This window comes from Cibotium barometz, chromosome 33 (genome assembly GCF_041138505.1).
Source record: "Cibotium barometz isolate CiBa-2024 chromosome 33, ASM4113850v1, whole genome shotgun sequence".
Classification (NCBI taxonomy): Eukaryota; Viridiplantae; Streptophyta; class Polypodiopsida; order Cyatheales; family Cibotiaceae; genus Cibotium; species Cibotium barometz.
Window position 1 is genome coordinate 27,714,691 of NC_141078.1, and position 25,482 is coordinate 27,740,172.

Consider the following 25,482-nt stretch of genomic DNA (forward strand, 5'->3'; position numbering starts at 1 on the left):
GAGAACCACTCACCTCTACTCACCTCAATGTGTCATGGGGATGTTTTTGATGGGGCCGAGCTCGTAACCCTTGAGATCTCCGGGCTCAACACTGCCATTATGAGAGAAATTGCCTTTTATACATGGCCATAAGTGTTTACACACTTAACCTGTGGTTGGGCAGGTACCTAGGTACCCAAAGCTTCAATTTGGCCTATTGCTTGTACATTGCTTCATCTCATAATACATTGATGCATTACAACACTAGGGAGCACATCTTAGCTCATTTACTACCACACACTCTTGGAGCAGGAAATGCCATTAATTATCCAATCCAACCTTTATGGGCACGTGTCCAAGTCCAAGTTTGAGATTTTGACACCATTGCTTCATGGCTTGTTTGTACATGAGTTTGATGTGTTGACATTTGATATAGATCACTCATGCTTTAGCATATAATTGGGTGTGGCAAACCTTGTTAACCCTAACATGGGTTAACATCCACCCTTCCTGATGTCGACCACGTCCTTGTGATCGGATTGAAGACTTTGTTGATGAGGGGTAGATGTATGCTTGGTGCTGATTAGTAGATGTTACATATCTTTGTTCCTCCAGAGGGATGAAGAAGCTAGTTTTAGTAAATGAAAATATTAATAGCAGAGGGGGATCCTGATTGGGGTGGGGAGCTTGCTTGTGATTGCTTCTGATTTTTTTAATTGTTTATTTTTGTGTGGCAACAGCCATAGGCAAGGTTACAATATTTTTTGTGGTTATCAAGGATGCTAAGGCTGGTTAGCTTTGGAAGAAGAGTTGCATCACCACCAAATTTGCTAAGAAAATTGTGACTATGCCTAGTTTGGCACACTTTCAAAGTCCTTGTTCAACTTGTCCTAGGTGGCTACTACCTCAATGTAGTCTAGCATGAGCTTTTGAAATGTGTGGGCAGCTTCAGAAGAGGAACCTCCATTTGGACCATCGGGCGATAGTAGGAGCTCGCTCACCCTTCAACACAACTGCCAAGGCATGATGTTGTGAAAGGTGAAAAAGTTGTGGCAATGCAACCACCAAGCCATGATGTTGTGAAAGGTGAAAAAGTTGTGGCAATGCTGTGAAGCGTGTGAAGCCACCCTTAAAAAGCAGTGCACTTATGGTGTAGGTTATCATAACGTTCAAAATTTGAAAATCCGGATACCAAATGAGGAGGAATAGGGCAAAGGACATTAAAAGCTGGAGTCCGGGCAAAGGAAAAGGAAAAGGAAAAGGAGTCGAAAGGGTCATCATCAACGTCGTCGTTAGGACATTTTAACGTTAGAGGGTAGAACAAGCTCATCTGCCACTTGGGCACCCGTTCTTCTGCAGGTTTTCCCTTTGAAATCTCCAGTTTAGAGCAAAAAGAAGGATGGAAACAGGTACGGCAGCTAGCAAAGCCCCGGCTATGGAGTTCTGTATAGACCCCAAGTATGAGTTTTCTGCCCCTCACTTCTTCGATTTCTGCAACGGCGAGACTGAAGAAGAGGCCGCTGCTGCAGAGCGATGGTTCCAGGCAGCTCTCAGCCATCCAGCATCTCGTAAGTACAGCGCAACACAGCAAAAATTTGGCACTTTGAGGTTTATTCTATAGCCCGAAAAATCATCAAAGAGAAAAAGCCCAAATATGTTTCCCTCCACGGTAGGTGCATTTTGATTCGAAATAAATGCCCAGAAAATTCAATGAAAGCCCAGTTTTCTTGGTAGATTCTCTAAATGCCCAAATATTATAAGGAAAAATAAACACTCCACGGCAGCCTCTTTATCCAAATCCAAATTGCCTCATGGTAGCTAGCTTCTACAATGTAGCAATTGAGTATTGCAATTAAAAAATCAGCCACATTTTTTTCCACTGCAGCTTTCGTGGGTAAAGTGAAATCTGTTCGGGAGTTGTCAACAGGATGCAGTTTGGAGGAGTACATTGAAGTGCAAAAGGTGAGACACCCTACTAGGATCAACTGAACCGTCACCATTCTTATGGGATGCTGTTGAACCATATGAATTATCATTCAAACTATTTTGATAGAATGTTTGCTTTTTTGTACGCATAGCACCTTATTGCCACACCCAATGCATGGTGGGAAGCATCAAACCCTTGCCTGTAGTAAGGGGCCAGGCACTGACACTCGTGTGTATATAGATGGGCAGGCATTGCAGGCACTGACGCTCGTGTGTATGTAGGTGGGAAGGCATGGCTGCATCTAGAGGGAGGAATTGAACCCTCATATGTATACATAAGTTTAAGACCTGTTGTGTTATTACACGCCTGCATGGACTCTCATGCCACTTGATATGTAGATATCCAATGCATGGCTGCATCTGGGAAGCATCAAGCCCTCATTTTTATATGGGAAGGTGGCTTAGGCACAAGTTTAAGTTGATTGTGGGATGGAATGGACCACACAAATGATTACCCCCCCCCCCCCCCCCCCCCCCCCTCCTCCTCCCCCCCCAAAAAAAAATAAAAAATAAAAATAAAAATTGTGTTGTATGCTAACCTCCACACCATGGCTTGCACCTAGCTCTGGCATTTTACCCTTTTCACCAACATGCAAAATTCACCAGGTGGCATTAAAAAACATCATTCTTGTCAACTTGCTATATGGTGCCATGGCCGCTCACCGAGCACTGTCATGGAGCGTCATCTTAATGCTTGAAGTGGCATCATCATTATGTGGTATCATGCACCGTACGGATAAGTGTATAGTAGTGCTGGTTGATCTTAATGGGCCTTGTATTTTTGTTTGTTTTAGCTTGTAGCACGTCTGTCATCCGAGCTTCCAAAGGAGACGCAGGTCGACACTGCTAGGTATAAACACATTACATACGTACGCATGTATGTATGAATGGATGGCTAGCTGGATGGATGCATACATGTATGCGTGTGCGTGTACATATGGCTTCTCTGTATGTGTGCACCTGTGTATAAATGGAAACTGGCTAGATGGATGCATGGAAGATTGCATGCAAGTATGTATGTTTGCATGCATGAGTCTTTAGTCTTTGGGACCTTTTCCTTTTTGATGCAAGTGCTCTGTATGCATGCATGTATATATGTGAGGTTTTGATGTTCTCCTGTACTGGCATCCTGCTTCAATATGTTATCTTCCTGGACCAATCAAGGAAATGCGTATTTTATAGTGCCACTCAAACAAGTGCTGCAACAATGGTTGCCAAGGAAGCAAGCGTGCCCTACAACGAAATAAGTTTGCTGCCTAGGGACACAGGTCTGCCCTTAAATAAGCAAGGTACTACGTCTTTGCAGAAGTAAGGCATTGGTTTAAGGGTCTTTTTCTTTGCCTTCAGGAGGACTAGGATATCATTTTTCACAAATGGTGTAAATGGTTGCAGGCCTACGATGTGAATTGACTAAAGATGAACCTTGTACTCCAAGAGACCAATTTCCTCAGCATTTTGCTGAGCTTAAGAGTACCAAAGCTACACATACTGCCCCTAACATACCTACAAAGTGGAATCACTCAGAGTTGCATAAACAGGCTACCCTCGAGAATATCAAGACATTATTACCAAGGTTCAAGGGTCAAAGTTCATAAATATATTTTTTCCATCCAGAAGAGGCTTGGTGTGCATTAATGACTTATTGCGACTGCTGTCAGCAGCTGTAAAAGAACCACTGCTAAGCGCTGCTTGGCTGGGTCTCAAAAGATGGAGTCAGGTGAGGAGAAGCAGGCAACTAAGAAACAGAAGCTTGAGGGAGGGCGTTCATGCCAGGTAGTTGTCTTGACGAATTAAGTTGTTCTTGTATTGCATTGAACAAGCTGGCGGATTGCTATAGAGTCCTATGTTTCATTTGAGACTACACCCGATTGTTGTGATTCTTTCCCAATCAGGTATGGAACACAAAGACACCCGGAGTTGTACCTACTTTAACTGTTCCACAAGAGTTCCGCTTTAACACAGAGAAGCGGGCAACTAAGAAACAAAAGCTCGAGGGAGGACGGTCATGCCAGGTAGTTGCCCTGACCAATTCAGTTGGTTCTTGTATTGCATTGAACATGCTGGCTGATTGCTATAAAGTCCCTATGTTTCTTTTTGAGATTAATGCCCGACTGTTTTGTTCTTTCCCAATCAGGTATTAAACACAAAGACACCCCGAGCTGCACCTACTTTAACTGTTCCACAAGAGTTCCGCTTTAACACAGAGAAAAGGGCACACATTCACAGAGAAACCGGACAATGTAGCTCTGATGCCCAGGTACATACCAGGGTTGTAATTTTCTAGCATTGCAGTGGGCAAATCACCTTTCCTTGTAATAAATAGTACTAAAATGTTTCTTTTTTTGTGTGGTTCATAGTTTCAAGGCTCAAGCTTGCCTTACATACCTGTAGCAGAAATGGTCCAAAGGTTTCAAATGAATATATTGGGTGAACTCAGGACGCAAGTAAGTGTTAGCACCTGTTGAAGCCAAGTTTTACTTCAGAATCTGAGTATGCCAATTATCAGAAGGGTTCAACTGAATGTACTGGGTGAACTTGGGAATCGTTGTTGGGATGCAGATGTGCCATGCTTTATGTCAGTATGTGATTGTGTATGCATGTGTATGTGTGCATTTGTTGGATCCAAGCAGCCTTGTATAATTCTAAACCTATAAGCGGTGATCCAACCAGCTTGGTCATACTGCTAGTCATGGAAGCTGTCTATGGTCAGGCAAGCTTGGTCATACTGCTCGTCTCGTGGATGAAGCTGTCTATGGTCAGGCAAGCTTGGGCAACTAGCTGCTCATTAGCTTGCCTGCTTCTTGCCCCTCATCTGGCTACTGTGAAAGTTAGCAGCTTCAGGCACATACAGGTGACAGTTGAGCTGTACAGATTAGGTGTGCCCCCCTGCCCCCCTCTCCCCCTCCCCTTTCCCCCATCTCGGACAAAGACCCACTGTCTGATGCTGTAGTCTGTTGTGGAGACATCCTTTGATCTTGGAAGGCAAACTGAGCCGCCCCCCCCCCCCCCCCCCCCCCCCCCCGTGTGGGGTGCCCCCCAAAAAAAAAACACCCCTCACCTCACCCCTGCCCTCTCCCTATCTCTTTAAGTGGGGGCGACGCTTCCTCCAGCTTGTGTTGGTCATGCTTGTGGGTGTCCATGTCCATCCGTCAACCCAAACACCAGGCACAACATGTGAGCAACACGGCAAGCTTCTTCTCTCATGAGAAAAAACTTCAGTATCTAATTGGTGTTTAGAATGCAAGGTCTATCTGGCTCACAACCTGGAAGAATGTAAGGCCTATCTGTCTCACAACCTGGTAGAATATAAGGTCTATCAGTCTCACAACCTGGTAGTGGTTCCCGGCTGTAAAGTGTTCATATATCAGTGCACTTTGTGATGTCTTTCTGGAGATTCTTGCTGAAGGAAGGCTATATCTGTCATGCACATCCTGGACTGGATGCCGTGGACATGACTGTACAGGGCCTTGAGGCTGGACACCATGCATTTTGTGATTCCTTGTTGAGGGATGAGTTGTTGGTGTACGGCCTAGGGATGTTCAAAGTCCAATCGTGCATGCCTTGCACACGTCAGCAGCCGTGCTAGTCCCGTGCAAGGATGTAACCCTCTTGTACATTAAAATAATGATGTTCTGGTGTCCTGTACACTTATTAGAGCCACTGGTTGGGTAGATGGATGGGCACCTATCATGTCAAATGTCTAGGATTAGATCTTTTCTAGGTGTGTATGAACCTGCACTAGTAACACCACATGGTGGGCAAAGCTTATGGTGGTTTGAATGGTTTTGGGCAGCTCAATGGTCACCCAAAAGGGGGCCATGGATGAGTGTGGGTGCCGATGTGGCCAAGGGTCATTGGTCAAGTATGGGGCGTCTAGCCAAAAAACACGTTTCATACCTTAGGGTACTTGCATGAAACTTTGGAACGTTTCAAAAGTTTTTTTCAAGTTTTTTTTTTTTCACTTTTTTTGAAGTTCCTTGGTGTTTTCTTCAACACTTTTTCTTTAATTTTGGCTGCTTTGAGAGCACATATGGAATATGAATCGTGCCTCATGACTTTATCTTTTGTCACCTGTCTTGGGCAGTTGGCAAGGTTGAACTCTGAGCTGCCAAGGCCCAGCTGACAGCTCTCAAACCTTGTTATTTTCACATGTTTTAAAGCCGAAAGATATGCTTGTCGTGTATGTTTATACATTCTACAAGCTGCGCCAAGTATATAAATGCTGAATCTAGCATTTTTCTGACTGTACGCTTCCCCCCTCAACCCTTCTATGAAACGTTTATGAAACTTCTCCAGTTTGTATGAAACTTTTCTGAAAGGCTTTTTTTGAAACACTTTGAAACTATGCAGCATACATACCCTTCAAAGGGGCTTTACAACCCACAACCAGCCTTGGAGCCTAGTCGGCCAGCCCCACAGTGGGTTTGCCAGCCCTCATGCAGTCCTCGTCGGAATGCACAGCGGAAATGAGAAACTGCTGTGAGAGAAAACGCAGAAGTGTATAGAGAGAGAAGCTATATAAACTCTGCTATATACACTGAAGGTCTGATACAGAATGATACAACAAATGGTGTGGTGGCAAGGGTGGTATATACCAACCTGGGGCTGCTGGTTGGCCAGTCTAAAACAGGCTGACAGCAGCAAGACTGTCCATGACTGGATAAAATCGCAGTCGGCCAGCATAAGAGCAATTGGCCAGCTCATGATCAAGTTGGGTAGCAAACAGGCCATGTTGGCCAGCAGACGACAGGGAAAATATGGAACATGAGGAAAAATGTAGAAGCACGGGTTGGCACACCCACAACAATGGCCCTAATGTGTAATATGTACACACAGGAGATGATTGCTAACACCCCCTCTCAGCTCCTGGATGTGGAACCAACCCTAGTGAGTTGGAGTGTTGATGGAGCAACTACCGAGGTAGAGGCTTCGTGAAGAGGTCCGCCACATTGTCCCATGTCGAACAATAGATAAGCAAGATGTCACCAGCCAAAATCTTCTCACGAACAAAGTGATATTGTATCTCTATGTGCTTGGTCTAGGCATGGAAGACCGGGTTCTGAGCAATAGCTATATAGCCTTGGTTATTGTAGTGGATGACCGTGGGTTCCTTTTGGGGAAACCCAATCTCGCCAAGTAATCTCCACAGCCACACAACCTCGCAAGCAACACCACAAGCGGCCCGGTACTCTGCCTATGTATTTTGGATCTCCTTCCCAATTAGAGTCACTCCAACCTCAGAGTTTGACTCGGTCCTTCATCTCCCCTCCAGTGCCATAGAAGAGTCCAAGATCCTTCATACCTTGCAGATACCGCAAGATCCATAATTCTGCGACCCAATGAGTCCTCAAAGGTGTTTGCATAAATGAGCTCAACAGCCCCAATGGAAAACTCAAGTCCAATCTGGTGTTCAGCAACCAAATCAATGAACCAACAAGCTTCCGATACAAGAAGGCATCAACCTGCTCACAAGGATTATTTACTGTCAGTTTGGTATTCGGGTCCATCGGTGAAGAAATAGGCTTGCAGTTCTCCATCCCAAAGGCCTCTAGCAACACTTGAACATATTGCTGTTGAGAAACAAAGAACCCCCCCTTTGGGTCAGCCAAATATCCAATCCCAAAAAGAAATGGAGTAAGCCTAAGTCCGTCATCTCAAACTCCTTTGACAAGGCAGCCTTCGTCACAGCTATGTGCTCCACATGACTGCTAGTGAGAATCCACATAAAGGATAATCAAGGTGACCATACCGCGTTCCCGAAAGAGATACAAGTTCGGATCTGCAACCGATCTCTGGAAACCCTTTCTAAGAATCAATCTTCTGATTCCAAGCCTTGGGAGCCTATTTAAGACCATACAAGGGCTTCCGTATCCTGTAAACCATCCCTTTGATTCCGGAACCTCAAAGCCTGGAGTTTGCTCAACATACACCTCCTTTTGCAAGTCACCATTGAGGAACACAAATTTTACATCCATTTGATATATTGGCCACCGCCGTTGAGAAGAGGCAAGGGCAAGAACTGTCCGAATCGTGGTCATCCTAGCTATTGGTGCAAAAGTGTCCTCATCGTCGATGCCAGGCCACTAAGCATAGTCCTTAGTAACAAGTCTGGCCTTGTGCTTGTCCACCGACCCATCAGATGTATACTTGGTCTTGTAGACCCACTTGACACCAATGATTGACATCAAGGTGACCATACCGCGTTCCCGAAAAAGAGATACAAGTTTGGATCTGCAATAGATCTCTGGAAACCTTTTCTAAGAAATAAAGAATCAATCTTCTGATTGCAAGCCTTGGGAGCCTATAAGACCATACAAGGGCTTCCGTATCTTGTAAACCATTCCTTTGATCCCGGAACCTCAAAGCTTGGAGGTTGCTCAACATACACCTCCTTCTGCAAGTCACCATTGAGGAACACAAATTTTACATCCATCTGATATACCGGCCACCGCTAAGAAGAGGCAAGGGCAAGAACTGTTTGAATCATGGTCATCCTAGCTATCGGTGCAAAAGTGTCCTCATAGTCGATGCCAGGCCGCTAAGCATAGCCCTTAGCAACAAGTCTGGCCTTGTGCTTGTCCACCGGCCCATCATTTGTATACTTGGTCTTGTAGACCCAATTGACACCAATGATCGACCGTTTTGATGGTCGCGGAACCAACTCCCAAGTGTTATTCTTCTCTATGGCTTCAAGTTCCACTTGCATGGCTTTCCTCCCCAAGTCTCCTAGGAAAGGGCTTCCTTAACGGAAGTGGGCTCTTTGTTCCGAATGATACGAGACATCAAAGCATAGTTCACTTGTAAAAGCTCCTCTGACTGATGAGCACAAGAACTGGAATGTCCTTGCCCGCTTGCCAACATCTGGCAAGCCATCCACCATCCAGTCCCAGCAAGCCCGTTGTAGCGTATCCACATTCAAGTGGCCATGATGAAGAGGACCTGCAAGAGAGAGTGCTGAGAGTCTATAAATCCCATTCTACACTCCACCTTCCCAAACAACTTGGCCTCTTACTTTGTCCCGCATCAAACTCCACCCATATGCCAGTCTTGTAAACCTCATGCATTGACAAAAGATAAAAACCAAGAGATGGAACAAAGAACTTGGGAGGAATGCTTCCCTCCTTTGCCATCAGGAATGATCTTCAACCTACCCTCACTATGAATAGGGATAGTAAGGATGTGACCTGTTTGCCTTCGAAGATCTTGTAATAACTCTCAAGAAGGAGTCATGTGCTTGGAAGCACCATTGTCTAGAATCCACTCCCGAGTATCCCCAACGGTGAGTCCAATCGCCTCCTTGCTCGAAGAAGATGAAACTCCGGCGTTCATAATCTCCAAGTGCACAAAAGCTAGAGTCTTCACGATTATAGCTGAGGAATCGACACCTTTCTCGGTGCTTCGCTGAGGACATTTCCTCCAATAGTGACCCTTCTCGCCACAATGGTTACAGGTTTGCTCTGCCTTCAAGGCATCACCATCTGAGTCGGGCTCCTGCTCAGAAGACTTCCCTTTTCCCTTATTGTTGTTATTGTGGCCTTTCAACCATTGGCCAGTCAGAGCCTGATAACCTCCGCCTTGTGGAGGGTTCGTAAACCGCTCTTTGCGATCCAAAACCATTGGTACAAGCTCCTCCCTTGTGATGGTGTTGAGCCTTCCACTGGTGATCAAAGAAGAATAGAAAGCTGAATACTGAGGGGTAAGATGAGACAGCAAAGTAATGGCCATATCCTCTGAAGATCTCTCCTTCCCAACCTGAAGAACCTCCGTTGAAGAGCCTGGAGTTTGTTGATGTGCTCCCGCATCGCTGAAGACTTTGCAGGATTCATCACTCGCATCTGCACTTCCAAGGAAATCCTCTTCATGGGTGATACCCTGCTATACAAAGAAGCCAAGTAGTACCAAATCCCTCGGGCCAGTGTCATGTGTTTGGTGTGATTGATCACTTGGGGTGTGCAATTAAGGAAGATGAAAGAACGCACACGGGCATTGACACGATCCCACAATTGTGCTTGAGCCTCCCGCTCTTTCCTAGTAGAAGGTAAAGCTCACCCTCCTCCAACTTTGGTCGTGGAACTCCAACCACAATGAAATCAGCCAAATCATAAGACTCCAAGACAGACTCCATCATTACCTCCCAGATGCCATAGTTGGTCCCGTCCAACTGTTGATCCACCGGGAATGTGGAGAGGGTGGGGATCTTCACATAATTCTCAGCCATCTCGAGCAAATCGGTCTTGTGAAGGGAGGGTGGGTGGACAAAAAAATGAAGAGGAGGCTGCAAACACTATGCAAGGTAGCGAGAGTGCCCACGAGACTGCCCATGACCAGATAAAATCCCAGTCAGCCAGCACATGATCAAGTCGGGTAGCAAACAGACCATGTCGGCTAGCAGAAGATAGTCCCCCATGACCAGACAAAAAACAGGGAAAATATGGAACATGAGGAAAAATGGAGAAGCACCTACACGGGCGAGCACACCCACAACAATGGCACGAATGTGTAATATGTACAGACAGGAGATGACTGCTAACAGTCCCCATCCCTATCTAAGGGGGATTTAGTCCTTGTGGAGGCCATCTCTGATTCTTGCAAGAACCATAGCTTGTGTGCATGCCTAAGGCAGTCTATAGGCCAGAAAATGCAAAGAGAAAGGGGTGAAGAGCTAGGCGACCTGCAGAGAAGCAAAATGCAGCGTGTAGAGGTGTCCAGAGGAAAACGCAAGCATCAAAGGGGCTATCCAGCAGATCAGAACAGAGTGGCCAGGTGCGTTTCCTTCCCAGGTGCTCTGCATGATCGAAATCGTTGGTCTTTAGGGCTTGAAAACATAGTTATGGGAAATGCCTGAAACGGCCGTTTTTGAAGGCCGAAACACGTTTCGGGGTAGGTAGGGGATTGAAACGCGTTTCGGTAACCCTTAAACGGCTGCCCAAAATTTTTCAGCTAACAGGGGAAACGTTTCAGCTTGCCGTTTCCCACAACACCGCATGTTTCGGAGATCTTTCCACCCAAATCAATATGTACTTGTAAGAAAATGTCACACTACAACAACTGATATCCATTTTATTCCCCTTTTATTCTTATAAACCATAAAATTCATGTCATAATGGGATCACATGTGCATACAAACAATCATGAACTTTCAACCCCTCCCCTCCTTTAGCCCTCCTTATTGACATGTCGTTTCTGTTTCCGTTTCCGTTTCCGTTTCCGTTTCTCCTCAAAATTTTCGTTTCCGTATCTGTTTCCGTTTCCATTTCCATTTCCGTTTCCCCGTTTCCCTCAACTATGCTTGAAACAGCCCACAGGTCAGTCCCATCTTTACATCTGTTGCAATAACGTTTGTGGTGGGGGATCTTCAGAGAGTTGATTGGGACACAATCTGGTGTACTGCCTATCTCTCTCCCTTTCTCTCTCATGTGCAAAATTCTGGTTTATGGATTGCCAAATTCTGCTCTAACCAAGTTAATGAATCCTACTGCAAGCTTCCGCATGTAATATTATCAGACCTAAACTCCAGTAACAATATCAGAGAGTCTAGTGGAAGTGATCAGTAACAATATCAGAGAGTCTAGTGGAAGTGATCAATCAAACACACTCAATCAAAAAAATGGACATCAAGAATGTATTTAACATGCACACACAGCACAGAACAGAGTCCCAAGGGTACAAAATGGGATCCCCCACCAAAGCCCCCCACAAAACACACACACACACACACACACACACACACACACACACACACACACACACACGCACGCACATACCCTCCCCCTTCCTGCTCTTCTTGCATAGTCTTCGCTTTAGTTGATATGAGAATTAAAGCCTAAAGGTCTTTACCTCTCTATGCTCTTTTGTGCTTCTTACAAACCTGGGAACGTGTAAACCAGCTATTGTGTCCTATTGGAGCTGCATTTCTGGATTTGCGTGTGCTGAAGGTGGCAGATTTGCATTTGCTGTTTGGGGCTAAATTGAGCTACAAATCAAGGGAGGGCTGTTTTTGGCACCCCCGGGCTGGCCAGTCTGAATAGCCAGTCATCGCTGCTTCTTTTGCAAGTCCTCTGGCCCTTGACAGGGTCTAATCACCAGCATCTCTTCATAGTTGGTTTCCTGTCTGTGCTTTCTCATTGGCTAGTGCTATAACCATCCATTAGTGCAAACCCTAACCTACACTCCAGTCACTCATTGACCACGTCCTTTCTGTGAGGGCACTGAAAAGGCTACTAACCTTAGAACTATCATATCGTACTCTATACATGTCCTCAAGTCGTCATGTGACACATGCATCTGAGGTGGTTTAAAGAAATTTTTGCTGTTGTTTCAAATGGTAACTCTTCAATGTTGTTTCAAGAGTGTGCAAACGATGTCCTTTATCCTCGAGCTTTTGCTCCTCTGAGAGAGAGAGAGAGAGAGAGAGAGAGAGAGAGAGAGAGAGATGATTGATTGATTGATTGATTGTATTAACGGCTACAAAAGACCCAAAAGGTCTATGACTCTATGAGATTAACAATGAGTACATATGATCCATGAATAACTGGATGTTGGAAACATGCAAAAAAAAAAAACCATCTACCAAAGAAAATGGGCCCATGTAATTGTATACAAAGAAGAGAGTCAAAGCTCATAAGATGTCATTCTCGAATCTCCTCCCAAATGTTGTACAATGCAGCAATGTCCACTTCTTGTGTGGCACATCTCTGTGATCTGCACTTGGCGAGTGGAGGGTCTAGATCCACAGGGATGGGGATGTTTCTCTATGGAGAGATTACAGTCTCTGTCAGGTGACTGAGGTGCGTGGTGCTAGGGAGTTGCGGGCTCGGCTGTGACTTCAGTGCTCTCTTTGGTCCGGGGAGCCTTGGTGCTGATTGCCATGGTCACTTGGTGGGGCTCAAAAAGGTGGATGTCTGAGAGGTGTCCTGCCGATCCTGCCACACAGAGAGAGAGAGAGAGAGAGAGAGAGAGAGAGAGAGAGAGAGAGAGAGATCTCTTTAATGATTGCAAACAATTTTTGTAGGAAAAGCTTACATCATCAAGGAGGAGGAGCCTAAAGTTGACACGGCCTAAAGAACCAATGCTAGGGACATCATTGAGAGCACGGCCTCCCACGTCAGTCAATGTTGCATTTAAATTTATATAGCTTTTCAAAACATGTACGGTTTATTTCACTCACTAAAAAAAATACGCAAAGCTTATTGTCATGCGCTTTTGGGCAGTGTCAAAGGTTTTGCTGAACAAGAAGAGGAGATGTTGGCAAACTTACCTAGATTTAAAGCACGTCCTTTGAACAAGAGGGTAAGTGCCTACCTAAAAAGTTCTTTTTGAACTCTGAATTCTTGTATTATGCTTACAGCATTTATGAATCCAGTGATGTGCGGATTTGCATAATGTATTGGTGGACCCTTTTCATCTTTTATCAGTTTGTAAACAACTATTTGTTTCCTTGTTTCTCTCATTTTCTATTCTTTCATTCCTTCACCTGTTCAACATCGCTTCCCCCTCTTCCCAAGTAACATGCTGCTACACATGCCTACATGGTGTTTCCAACCTTTTTAATCCATTATTTTCATATTTTTTTGTTTTTATGTTGCGTTTGAATTTTTAGGTTTTGATGACTAAGATTCGTGTGCATGTGTTGTGTGTGTGTGTGTGTGTGCGCTAACAACATGATGCACACATGCAAGCATGCACATGCGTACACACACACATGTACATGGTGTTTATAATGGTCGTTTTCATAATTTTATGGTTTTGTGTGGCTTTTGCATTTTTACGTTTTGATAACTATGGTGTGTGTGTTGAACACACACACACACACACACACACACACACACATGCATACATGCACTTGCACAACCTTGCATGCACACATGCGTGCACACACACACACACACACACACACACACACACACACACACGTGTGCGCATAGACACTTGCACACCTGTGCACGCATGCACATGCATGTTCGCACGCATGCGCATAGGCAAATGCACATACATGCCTGACACACCCCACCCATGTGCGGAGTTACATGCACATATGTGTGCTTTATTTCCAGTCCTCTACATATGGGATTATGCAGTATGAACAAATTATGCCAAAACTAAGGTGCCTTGGGGATATTAAGCAAATTTGTAATATGGAAGTGGGATGCAACAACTCATGTATGAGCTGGTCTACTTATGCCGGAAGTATCCTAGTAGTGTAATTAGAATGCACTAAGACATTTTGAGCTGTAAGTGATCACTCTCGCTAACTTATAATTCTTATCCTTGGGTATTTTATCATTCCAGATTCTTGAAGGTCCAACTCTGCCAATGCTGCCTAGAAGCACTCCACAGCTGCCTGAATTTCAGGTTATTTCCATAGCCAATGAAACAGAGAGGAAAGCATAGTAGTTTTGTTAGTAAGGGGCAGTAAAGTAATTAAGATGGAAGCATAGCAATTATGTGGTCTTATTAGCACTAGGTTTACTGCTTGATCCTTTGTGCTTGTGCAGGAGTTCAATCTGAGGACAATGGAAAGAGCCTTAATGTACCAGCAAGCCTTACCATCCATGGAGGTAATACCTACTACACATGAACTGACCTCTTTGAAGCTTTTTAAGCCTGTGTGTTCGGACAGCTGCAAAATGGAGATGTTTCTTTTTGCCAGGTCTCGAGTGCTACTGAAAAACAAGAGAGATTCTTCTCATCAAAGGGAGAGTTCCATCTGGAGACTGCTGCCCGTGCCCGGCCACCCAAGTACGTTTTGTCATGTTCATGTGTTATGTACCTTATGTTCAAGTGTTACATTGCATCTCACCTTGGACTTGTTTTGCTCTCAGGATTAAGAGCACAAGAGAGTTGGAACAAGAGCTTGCAATGATGTCCAAGTTTAAGGCACGCCCACTCAATAAGAGAGTAAGTCCTTTTTTTTTCTCAGAAAAGAGACTTCTATGAAGTAATATAAAATCATACAAAGGGAGATCTCAACCAATTGGGGACACTATGCTGCCATAAAAGCTCCGTAGGAGTGGAGGAGAAGAAAATACCATGGTTCCACTCTCTCATAAATCTGCCGTGTTTTGTTTGCGCAGCTCTAAGAGATCCCTGTATACGGGCCCAGGTGGCCAAAAGCGTATGAACAATGTCACTCCATATACTGTGGATACACTGGGTGTCAAAAACATGAATGCCCCCCAAGGCCTATGAGCATCTGGTCTTCCAGATTTGCCATGCCGTGATACTAGGGAGATTCCATGTATTGCAGATACACTGGGTGTCATAAACATGAATACCCCCAAAGGCCTATGAGCATCTGGTCTTCCAGATTTGCCATGCCGTGATACTAGCAATAATCTCCCAGGTGGTGTCAATACTCAACAGAGGTGATGTGTATGGTAATTGAGGGATGTCTTGAAGCAAACATCTCTGTGACATTGGTATCGGAGGTTCAGGTTGAGTTTGACATATTGGTGCTGTCCATGTCCCACCCACCCTTACTGCATTGCACATGGATGAAACCATCACCCATGTCTTGATCTTTTGGTGGTGTGAGAACCAGGCAACATTGTTTCAGCATCAGGCTCAGCAAGGCTAAACATTGATTCAGTCCCAGATGAAGGTGCGCAGGTCTAAGCTATAGGAAAGTGCACAGGTACGAGGCCCAAGGAAAGGAACACAAGATCTGTGATTAGCATAAAGGGAGTCACTTCCAGCAACACTTTCCAAAATTTGTTAACATACTGTTGCACACTCTCATTATCTTTTTGTTCCAGCCTGTCCCACTTTTGAGTGAGAGTTTGCTCTGCATTGGGTGGCAAGAACTGAGCATAAAATCTATCTTTGAATTCCTTCCAAGTAGAGATGGGATCCTTGGTGATCTTTTCGGTGATCCACCAATGGGCAGCAGTGCCTTTCAGAAACATGCTAGCATGGCGCACCTTCGACTTTTCTGTGAAATCCTCATCGCTAAAAGCAATGTCGAACTGTGCCACAAACGCTAACACCTTAGAGGCATCATGTTCACCATGAAAGACATCAAATTTGACAGATTTATCACCTGCTTTGAACTCCTTGAGCTTCCTGGCATGAGGCTCATGGTCCTCTCTTTTTCTTTTCCCCTTATCCAACGGGGTAGCCCTGTCTGCATGGGCTCCATGGGCCGTCATAGAAGCTTCATGGGGCACGGTGGCATGTGCTCCACGAACTCGAAGCTCAGATGCATGTGACTTTCCTGCATAAGGCATAGTCTCTCCATGAGACAACTCAGAAGGCAAAATTTTTCTGGAAGCAGACCTGTCACCATGAGATACATATCTTGCATGCATGTGACTTTGATGCCCTCCATGAGCACTGGCATACATAAATCTATCAGGCTTAGTGCCTTGGGGAGAGGATGCATGACGAGAGGTGACAGTCACCTCTTCCTTTTGCATAAAAGATTTCAGTCTCTGGGATGCAGGATCTCCATGCTTCAAACGAGGTGGATTTCTGAATTTTAGCTCTCCGTCATCCCCCTCTTTGATATCACCTTTGCGAAGGAGATAGGCAAGTGCCAACTCCCTTGGTTTCTTGCCCACTTCACGAGCCATTGATTCAAAGGTTACATCAACCATAGCATCAGCCTTCCTGGCTTCAATAGCACTTTGTAGATGAGGATCTTCATGCAAAAACTTCAATTCTTGCTCTTGAGCCTGCAAAAGTTTTCTCATATGTTCCATTTCAGCCCTCATAGCATCAGGGTCTTGTTCAAGCATAACTGTCTTTCCTGGAGACAGTTGACCCTTGGATTCACTATCCAGAACCCTTTCAAGGGGCTTGTGCCTACCACGCAGGGCATCAGACCCACGAGAAGCACTAGAGGGACCCCTTGAATTTGGTACTTCCAAAGGGTTGCCTTGGCTGTCCATTGTGTTCAAAGTTTGCTAAAAGCGGGATGTCCAGTACACAGGTTCGTTTCCCCACTAGGAAGAGGGAAACAACCGTGCTCTGATACCAATGAAACCGATCGCGTCAAGTGGGAAAGACTCCGCTGGACACCCACACGCTTAATAGCACAACTTTAAAACCACAAATTTGAAATGGACAACTTTAAAACAACTTGAATTTAAATGAACAGAAATGGAAAAAATGGACACCAGCACTGGGGCCGGAACGGGCCGACCCCCCCCTCAATATATGATATATTTATTGGGAGTATTTAATGAATACAATGCTCCATGGGTTCTGCGAACCAGATAATGTCCATGTACATATGAAAACAGTACCAAACAAGTAGGCTCGGATTTCGATGAAGAAAACTCGAAGCAGAACGACCACTATTGTGGCCCAATCTCTGCGGTCCTGTGCTTTCACTGGACTCCGCGGAGAGCGCCTCACTGGTGTTCCGAGACCACGCACAAACAGGCGCTCTCGTACTAACGCCTGGCTCTCCCGATCTCAGCACCTTTGGACCGAGGTTCGCCAATACAGCTTGGACAACCCGGCACCGAACGGGTGTGGCCGTAGAGGGATGAATCCCTTATCAGATTTAAACATTAAATGCTTTACTCAAATCTGAAAATCACTTACTTGTAGTTGGTTGATAAAAGACCAAAACTTGTGGAATGATGAAGCCACTCAGGTGATGTGAAGTCTTCCTTGTAGAACACCCGTGGAGATGATGTACCGCCACAAAGGACACAGCCGCCTGCTCTTGCCTGATTGGAGAAGGAGTGCACAGTCACTATGTACCACCACTTTCAAAGTAGACAAACCAAGAGATAGCTGTAGACAGCCGCCTGCTGGAGCACAGCCTGATAGTGATGGATACACAGCCGCCTGGGGGAAGCAATTTAGAGGTAATACGTGGCCTTCATGTGATGGCAGCCAACTCTGTGTAGGCAAAACATGTAATGGGCGCCTGGCTGTACAGAAACGCAGCCAGCATCCAAAGGTTCAGTCGCCAGCAATAGAGGTAAAGAGAAGGCAGCCGCATGCTGGAGTGGTTGCAGCCAGCTTGTGGGAGGAAGGGCACCTGGCTGCTGTATACAGGCTCCTGGCTGCTGTACACAGGCGCCTGGCTGCAGCCGTACAGTAGAAAATATGGCAGCCGCCTGTAGTTGCAGCCAGCCGTCTGGGGAGAGAAGTCGCAGCAGTGCTTGTGGAGATGATAACCGCCTGTAGGAGAGTAGGCGCAGCCATAGTATGAGCAGTCCCCTTTGCGTAGGAAGAGCAGCCGGTTGATGGATCCAACGCTAAAAGGAAGCGATGGGTGATGGATCAACGCCAGCTAGATGCGATGGCTTCAACGCTTGAAGGGGGCCCTTTTTTTAATAAAATTGAAAGTGGAGTTAACCTTGGTCATACCACGTTTGCATGTGGGGGATTAGTGGGGGTAGGTGACCATGCCCACCCCCACACTCACTTAAAAGTGAGGCTCCCCACCTTGGCCCCTAAGTGGGTGCCCACTTTTAAATGAGTGTGAACCCCTAACCTTATAAAACAAAGGGGTTAGAATTAAATAACAATTTAACAACATGTACCATATACTTACCACCTGTTCACATGCACTGAAACTCGTCAGAATACAGAGCAGACTTCACGACTCACTGGCAGGCGTCCCCGCTCAGTAAGTAACACGTCAAGCAGGCAAACACACGAATACATGTCATGCGAAAACAGTTTCAAACATGCAAAATATGTGTGCATGTGCAAATAGTAACATGGACATATCTCCCGTTCATGGAACATGTACAAAATATCTGTCGGCACAAAACTGGCACGACATAAAACATAAAAACCTGGTCTTCCTATGGAGTGACAGTCCCATAGGTAAGACACAGTTCCAGGCACGAGTTTCCCTATGGTGTGACAGTCCCATAGGTGAAACACGGCACGAATACTGGCTCGTCCATGGCGTGACAGTCCCATGGATCGAACACAGTCCAGGTCATACACGGGTGGCACTAATCTGGCTCCCGTCCATACGACACCATCTTGCTAACACACGGGTGGCACCAGTCTGGCTCCCGTCCATGTCAGCAAAATACTGGCCTCTTCACATGAGACACCGGCCTGGCCTCAAGTGAACGAGACGCAAAAACTAGGAATGGACCAAATGGTCGGCCAATTGGTGACACTTCCTCCTCACTTTGAGAAGGATGTACGAAAGGAATGGGATTGGGTAACACAGGATGAAGGCGAATCCGTTTCTTCTTATGTTTCAAAGTTTTGGCGGATTCTTCTCAAGGTCGCACCTTTCATGACGATTAGTGAGGACGAGAAGAAAAGAAAGTTTGAGTCAGGGCTGCAACGAATCATTCAAAAGAGCCTTGCAATGTACCCCCACAACACTTTATAGAAGCTCATACACTAAGTAACTATTTTTGAGGAGTTGTATGGCAAGGGAGCATCAAAAAGACAAGAATTCAGCTCATACAAGGGAAAATTCAGAGCTGGAAATGAGAAGAAAAAGGGTGGACAACCATCTAAGTTTATGTCTCATGAGTCCGAGGATGCAAAAGGGGGTTTAGAAAAGAAGCCGGGGGGTAAAAAGAACGATCCTAAGTTGTCTAGACAGTATATCTTTGATTGCATGAGAGAGGGGAAGTGTTTCTCCTTTGGGAGCAAAGATCACATGAAAGCTCAATGTCCCCATAATCTCAAAAAGAATAATGTGCAGGATGCCAAACCAAGTGTGAATGTTATACCCGATGTTCAGGGTAACACTGCACATGAACCAAAGAGCAGGATTTTATGCAAAGCTTGGGGCAAGTTAAAGGACCAAACAGCTTTATTCCTTTTTGATAATGCCTCAACAGATAACTTCATATCCATGTAGATGGCTGCTGCTCTTGGGTTAAAGCTTGAGGAATTGGGCATGGACTTTCATGCAAATGTTGCCTTTGAGGGAAAGGAAGTTAAGGTCACTCCCATCATTGGGAAGCTTCGCATACAGATTTAGCGATATTTGGATCATGAAGACTTCCTCGTGGCACCACTTACAGGATGTGATGTGTTACTTGGGATGCCTTGGCATTACTGTTTGGATCCCAAGATTTTGCACAAAGAAAAGAAAGTCGTGTTTACTCATAGGGGTAGGGAAGTTTGTATTGATGCGGGTACTACTGGGAGTACCATACCCATTGTAAGCCATATATCTATTTCAAAGGCAATAAAAAAATCAGCTTGTTCTTACTTGGTCTTTGTATGTGATAATGTTGAGCATGATGCTGTAGCTCCCGTAGATCAAGATAATAAGATTGATTTCTTAAGTGAATATGCTGATTGTTTTATCGATTCACTTTTAGGAGAGTTACCTCCAGAGAGACCAGAGGATCATTGTATTGACATAATCCCTGGGAGCTCTCCTCCTAACCGACCTCCTTATAGGGTGAGTGCTGCCCAATAGGAGAAAATCATGACTTAAGTAAATGATTTACTTGAGAAGGGGTTGATAAGGCCAAGTTCTTCACCTTATTGTTCTCCAGTTTTACTTGTGCAGAAAAAGGATGGGACATACAGGATGTGTGCTGATTATAGGGCCCTTAACAAGATTACTATCAAGAACAGGTTTCCGATTCCCCGAATCGATGATATTCTTGATAAACTTGAGGGAGTTGCTTGTTTCAGTCGCATTGATCTTAAGAGTGGTTACCATCGAATTCGAGTGGTACCTCAAGATGTGCACAAAACAGCTTTTCGAACATCATTTGGATTATATGAGTATTTGGTTGTGCCATTTGGACTTATGAATGCTCTCGCCACTTTCACTAGAATGATGGACATAATTTTTAGACCTCATTGCAAGTTCAAATCATTGCAAGTTCACAGGAACTTTCTTTGATGATATTATCATTTTCTCAAAGAGTGAGGCTGAACATAAAGAGCATCTTGTCATTGTTTTGGAAGAGCTAAGGAAACATAAGCTTTCCATCAATGGTAAGAAGAGTGAATTCTTCTTGTCAGAAATTCACTATTTAGGGCATATTGTTTCTAAGGATGGAGTACGCATAGATCCCGCAAAGATTCAAGCAATCAAGGATTGGCCGGAACTGTAGAATGTGCATCAAGTTAGGAGCTTTATTGGTTTATGCTCGTACTATCGTTGATTCATTCTACACTTTGCTTTCTTAGCTTCACCGTTACATGATCTAATGAAGAAGAAAGTAGCATTCCGTTGGTCGGATTTCGAAAAGACGGCTTTTCAGAAGTTAAAGGATGCCATCATATCAGGGCCAGTTCTTATTATTCCAGATTTGCATAGGCCTTTTGTGGTCGAGTGTGATGCATGTGGAGATTGTTTGGGGGCTGTTTTGAACCAAGAAGGACATGCAGTGGCTTTTGAAAGCCGCCGCCTGCAACATGCGGAATTGTATTTGCAGGTTTATGAGAAAGAGTTATTAGCCGTTATTCATGCCCTTCAAACATGGAAGCATTATCTTTTGGGGGTTGAATGTATGGTAAAAACAGACCATCAAAGTTTACGGCACTTTCTTTCACAGCCTAAAATCTTGAAAAAGCATCTAAGGTGGGCAAACTTTTTGTCCATGTTCCATTTTCAGATTTTACATATCCCGGGCAAGAAGAATTTTGTAGCGGATGCTTTGTCGCGTAGGCCACAAGTGCATGCCGTAACTACTGCCTACCATCAAGACTTATCAGGGATGCCAGATATGTATGCTTTGGACATAGATTTTTAGCTTATTTGGGCTGATTTGAATCATGGTACTGCTGTCCCATCTTATTCGATTAGAGATGGGTTTTTGATGATGCAGAATCGTATTTGTGTAGTGCGTGAATTATGCCAAAAGGTTATAGAAGAGTGTCATGCTCCTCCATATGTTGGTCATTGTGGTATTCTGGCTACTACACACGCTTTGGAAAGATATTTCGTTTGGCCAGCTCTACACAGGGATATTGAAGCTTCTGTGCGAGAGTGCATAGTGTGTCAGAAAGTCAAGTTTGACAGACACAAGACACTTGGTTTTTTGCTTCAGCCTTTACCCATTCCACAAGAACCATGGGAAAGCATTGCTATGGATTTTATTATGGATTTTCCGAATTCGGCACATGGAAATGATGCTATATGGACTATTATAGATCGTTTTAGCAAACAGGCACACTTTATTCCTGTGAGGAAAACAATCAAGCCAGAGCACATGGCAAAGTTGTTTTTAGCTCAGATTTTCAAACATCATGGCGTGCTCAAGTCTATTGTGGGGGATAGAGATCCTTCAATCTTCAGTTGGTACCCCATCAGCACTGACTACCAGTTTATTTTGGCAGGCATTGTTTGATAATTATAAAGTTGAGTTTTTCATCAGCCTATCATCCTCAGACAGATGGTCAGAGTGAAATAGCAAATTCAGCTGTGCTTGATTTGCTCAAATGTTATGTATCTGAGCAGAAGTCAGATTGGGAAAAGTATTTGCCATTGGTTGAATTTGCATAGAATAACACCGTACATTCTTCAACTACTAAGGCTCAATTTCAGATAGTCTATGGCAAGGTGGTGCTTCCATCTATCTTACGAACAAAAGATGAAATCTTTGCAGCAGATGAGTATGTCTGTGATTTGGATACTGCGTTTGCATAGGTTCGGACAGCCATAGAGAGATCTCAAGCTAAGCAGAAAAAGGTAGCTGACAAACACAGGTGAGAGGTGGTTTTCGAGGAAGGTGATTGGATATTACTAAAGTTTGAGAAAGCACGTCTTCGGAAGCGGCCAGCTAAGGAAGGTCAGTTTCCTAAGCTTTCAAACAGCTATTACGGGTCATTCCAGATTTTGCTGAAAATAAATGAAGTGGCATATAGATTGGTATTGCCCGATCACTGGAAAATCCACAATGCCTTTCATGTCAGTTTGTTAAGGCCTTATGTGGGACCATCATCTATGGAACCAGTTTTGGAAGATCCACCTGAAGTGGATGAACTTGAGGAGGTATTGCAACTTGAGCAGATAGTTTTTCATAAAGAGCGCAAGCATGCAGGTGGCAAGCTAGTGCGCAGGTATCTTGTGAAGTTTAAAAACTATTCGGCTATGGATGCAAAATGGATGGACGAGGATCATTTTGCGGATTATCCGGAACTTCTGAAGGCCTACTTGGAAGCTTTTCAGTTGCGGTCAACTGCTTAGAAGCCAGGGGGAATGTCACAAAATTCCTTACAGCTTCTATTTTTTTCTACTCTTCATGTGTGGCATGTGGAGCTTGACATGACATACATGTATGGCTGGTGTAGCCTGACATGGTGTGTCTGTGTGGCATATGGAGCTTGACATGACAGTATATGTATGGCTGGTGTAGCCCAACATGATAGTACATGTGTGGCTTGTGGGGCATGACATGGTGTACATGTATGGCCATGGAGCCTGACATGATGAAAGTCTCTAGGACTAGCTATCCTGGAGATCTTGTGTATTTATGTTCTAGGAAGGTTCCGAAAGGATCATGAGTCCTGGATATTTTATCGGATACAATTGAACAGATGGGTGTTTCTTCCAATATAATTGCACTCATGTGTGTGCATGACTTTGATTTTATCTTTGGATGACTTGTCTTGTTTGCCTGGACAATGCCTGAGATTTCTGCCTGTGTTGTCCATACGGCCGGGGACGCCTGTGCACCCTGTGGACGTGTATGTGCACACCTGTTTGGGACTGATAGGTGGTCTACATGTGTTTTGCAGGTGGTAAGTATTCCCAAAAACTCAATTTACAGCTTTATGAGTTCACATGTTAATAATTATAGGTGCAGGTTTAAACTCACTTATAAGTGACCGGAATGTCACAAAATTTCTTACAACTTCTATTTTTTCTACTGTTCATGTGGAGCATGACATGACGTACATGTATGGCTGGTGTAGCCTGACATGGTGTGTCTGTGTGGCATATGGAGCCTGACATGACAATACATGTATAGCTGGTGTAGCCTGACATGATAGTACATGTGTGGCTTGTGGGGCTTGACATGGTGTACATGTATGGCCATGGAGCGTGACATGATGAAAGTCTCTGGGACTAGCTATCCTGGAGATCTTGTGTATTTTTATTTTGGGAAGGTTCCGAAAGAATCATGAGCCGTGGACATTTTATCGGATACAACTGAGCAGATGGGTGTTTCTTCCAATATAATTGCACTCGTGTGTGCATGACTTTGATTTTATCTTTGGATGACTTGGCTTGTTTGCCTGGACAATGCCAGAGATTTTTGCTTGCGTTGTCCATGGGGCCAGGGACGGCTGGGCACCCTGTGGACGTGTATGTGCACACCTGTTTGGGACTGACAGGTGGTCTACATGTGTTTTGCAGGTGGTAAGTATTCCCAAAAACTCAATTTACAGCTTTATGAGTTCGCATGTTAATAATTATGGGTGCAGGTTCACACTCACTTATAAGTGACCAGACAACTTATAAGTGAGTACACATTGAGCAGGACTTATTTCATACACGTGGCGGCCAAAGACTGGGCATTGGACATTATTTGGACTCCCTTCATGTAGGCGCCTCTTTTTGGACCAGAAAAGCACACGTGTGGGCTATTTTCAGCAGGGGAGCCTCCAATATTGACAGAAACTCCAGATTGAGGGGGGCGCATGCTTTTCAGGAGTGCATGAGGGCTGGTCGGCTGGTTTGCAGCCTGTTGGCAAGTTTCTACAGCCATCCATCGCGACTGAAGTTCACCGGATGTATGGGAAAAGCTGGCTGACTCTTGCTGCATGTTCTCCACTATTGGGCGGCTGATTTACAGCCTGAATAGAGGCTGGACAGAGGTTAAAAACAGGGAGGAAGAGCTGGTCGAGGGCTTCTAGATAGTTTTCCTTCCGACTAGAGGTTTGCAAGCTTGTGCACAACTGCTGGTCGCTTTCTTCTATGGCTACTGAGGGCTGGTTGACTGCTGAAAACAGCCTCTGAGGGCTGGTCGACTTACCCTATGAGCCAGACAGAAAAAAGATGAAGATGTTGAGTTGTCCCGGGCTGATGTGGGAGTGCTATGGACTGTCCATAGTTGTCCTGCATGTGCTTGATGCCGGGAATGCTCACTTGTGCTGAGAATTGTCAGCAAATTCAGACTTTGTGATGTGTTCTTGTTTTCATATTGTATTGGAAGAAACTGGTGCAGCCAGTGGTGAACCCTGGGCACCCGCATAAGTTGTATTGGAAGCAGACTCCTTTTTGGTAATCTAACCATGAAGGAGGGGGGGGGGTCAGCCCATCTTCTGGCCCCTAGTGTGGTGTACTGTGCAGAGTTGTCATCTTGTTTTATCTGCCATGCAAATGTGTATTTTTAGATTGCATGATCGATTAGATTTTCTGCGTTCAGTTTCCCCTTCCGTTTACAGTGGGCAAACCTTCGTGTAGAAACAACTAGAAAAAGTAGGAAATTTGGCTCCTTTTGTACGAGTGCCATTGTTTGCTGGAATCTTCTTTGAATGTGGGATTAATGTCATACGTCTCCCAATGAGGCCTAAATGGGAATTCTCTGGGTCTGTCCAAGCATGAGCAACCTGGCGTTACGCAGTGGAACCGAAGAAAGATTTACTTCTTATGGGGTTAGT

At 44.8% G+C, this 25,482-nt stretch overlaps 1 protein-coding gene across 4 annotated transcripts in view; it reads left to right on the plus strand.

Moving 5' to 3' along the window:
- The first annotated feature begins 1,251 nt into the window (after window positions 1–1,251).
- Window positions 1,252–25,482, plus strand: part of LOC147619465 (protein TPX2-like) — a 37,366-nt gene continuing 13,135 nt past the window's right edge. For 2 of the 4 annotated variants that reach the window (XM_086773139.1, XM_086773140.1), the window contains exons 1-15: window positions 1,252–1,547; window positions 1,865–1,941; window positions 2,760–2,815; window positions 3,130–3,254; window positions 3,358–3,538; window positions 3,627–3,738; window positions 3,858–3,977; window positions 4,100–4,222; window positions 4,323–4,409; window positions 12,977–13,068; window positions 13,176–13,254; window positions 14,254–14,316; window positions 14,460–14,522; window positions 14,615–14,703; window positions 14,787–14,862. In XM_086773139.1, the coding sequence (XP_086629265.1) occupies window positions 1,379–1,547; window positions 1,865–1,941; window positions 2,760–2,815; window positions 3,130–3,254; window positions 3,358–3,538; window positions 3,627–3,738; window positions 3,858–3,977; window positions 4,100–4,222; window positions 4,323–4,409; window positions 12,977–13,068; window positions 13,176–13,254; window positions 14,254–14,316; window positions 14,460–14,522; window positions 14,615–14,703; window positions 14,787–14,862 (1,512 nt within the window). In that variant the 5' untranslated portion in view covers window positions 1,252–1,378. The remainder of the gene's footprint in view (window positions 1,548–1,864; window positions 1,942–2,759; window positions 2,816–3,129; window positions 3,255–3,357; window positions 3,539–3,626; window positions 3,739–3,857; window positions 3,978–4,099; window positions 4,223–4,322; window positions 4,410–12,976; window positions 13,069–13,175; window positions 13,255–14,253; window positions 14,317–14,459; window positions 14,523–14,614; window positions 14,704–14,786; window positions 14,863–25,482) is intronic. The other 2 variants (XM_086773141.1, XM_086773142.1) reach the window with 2 other exon arrangements.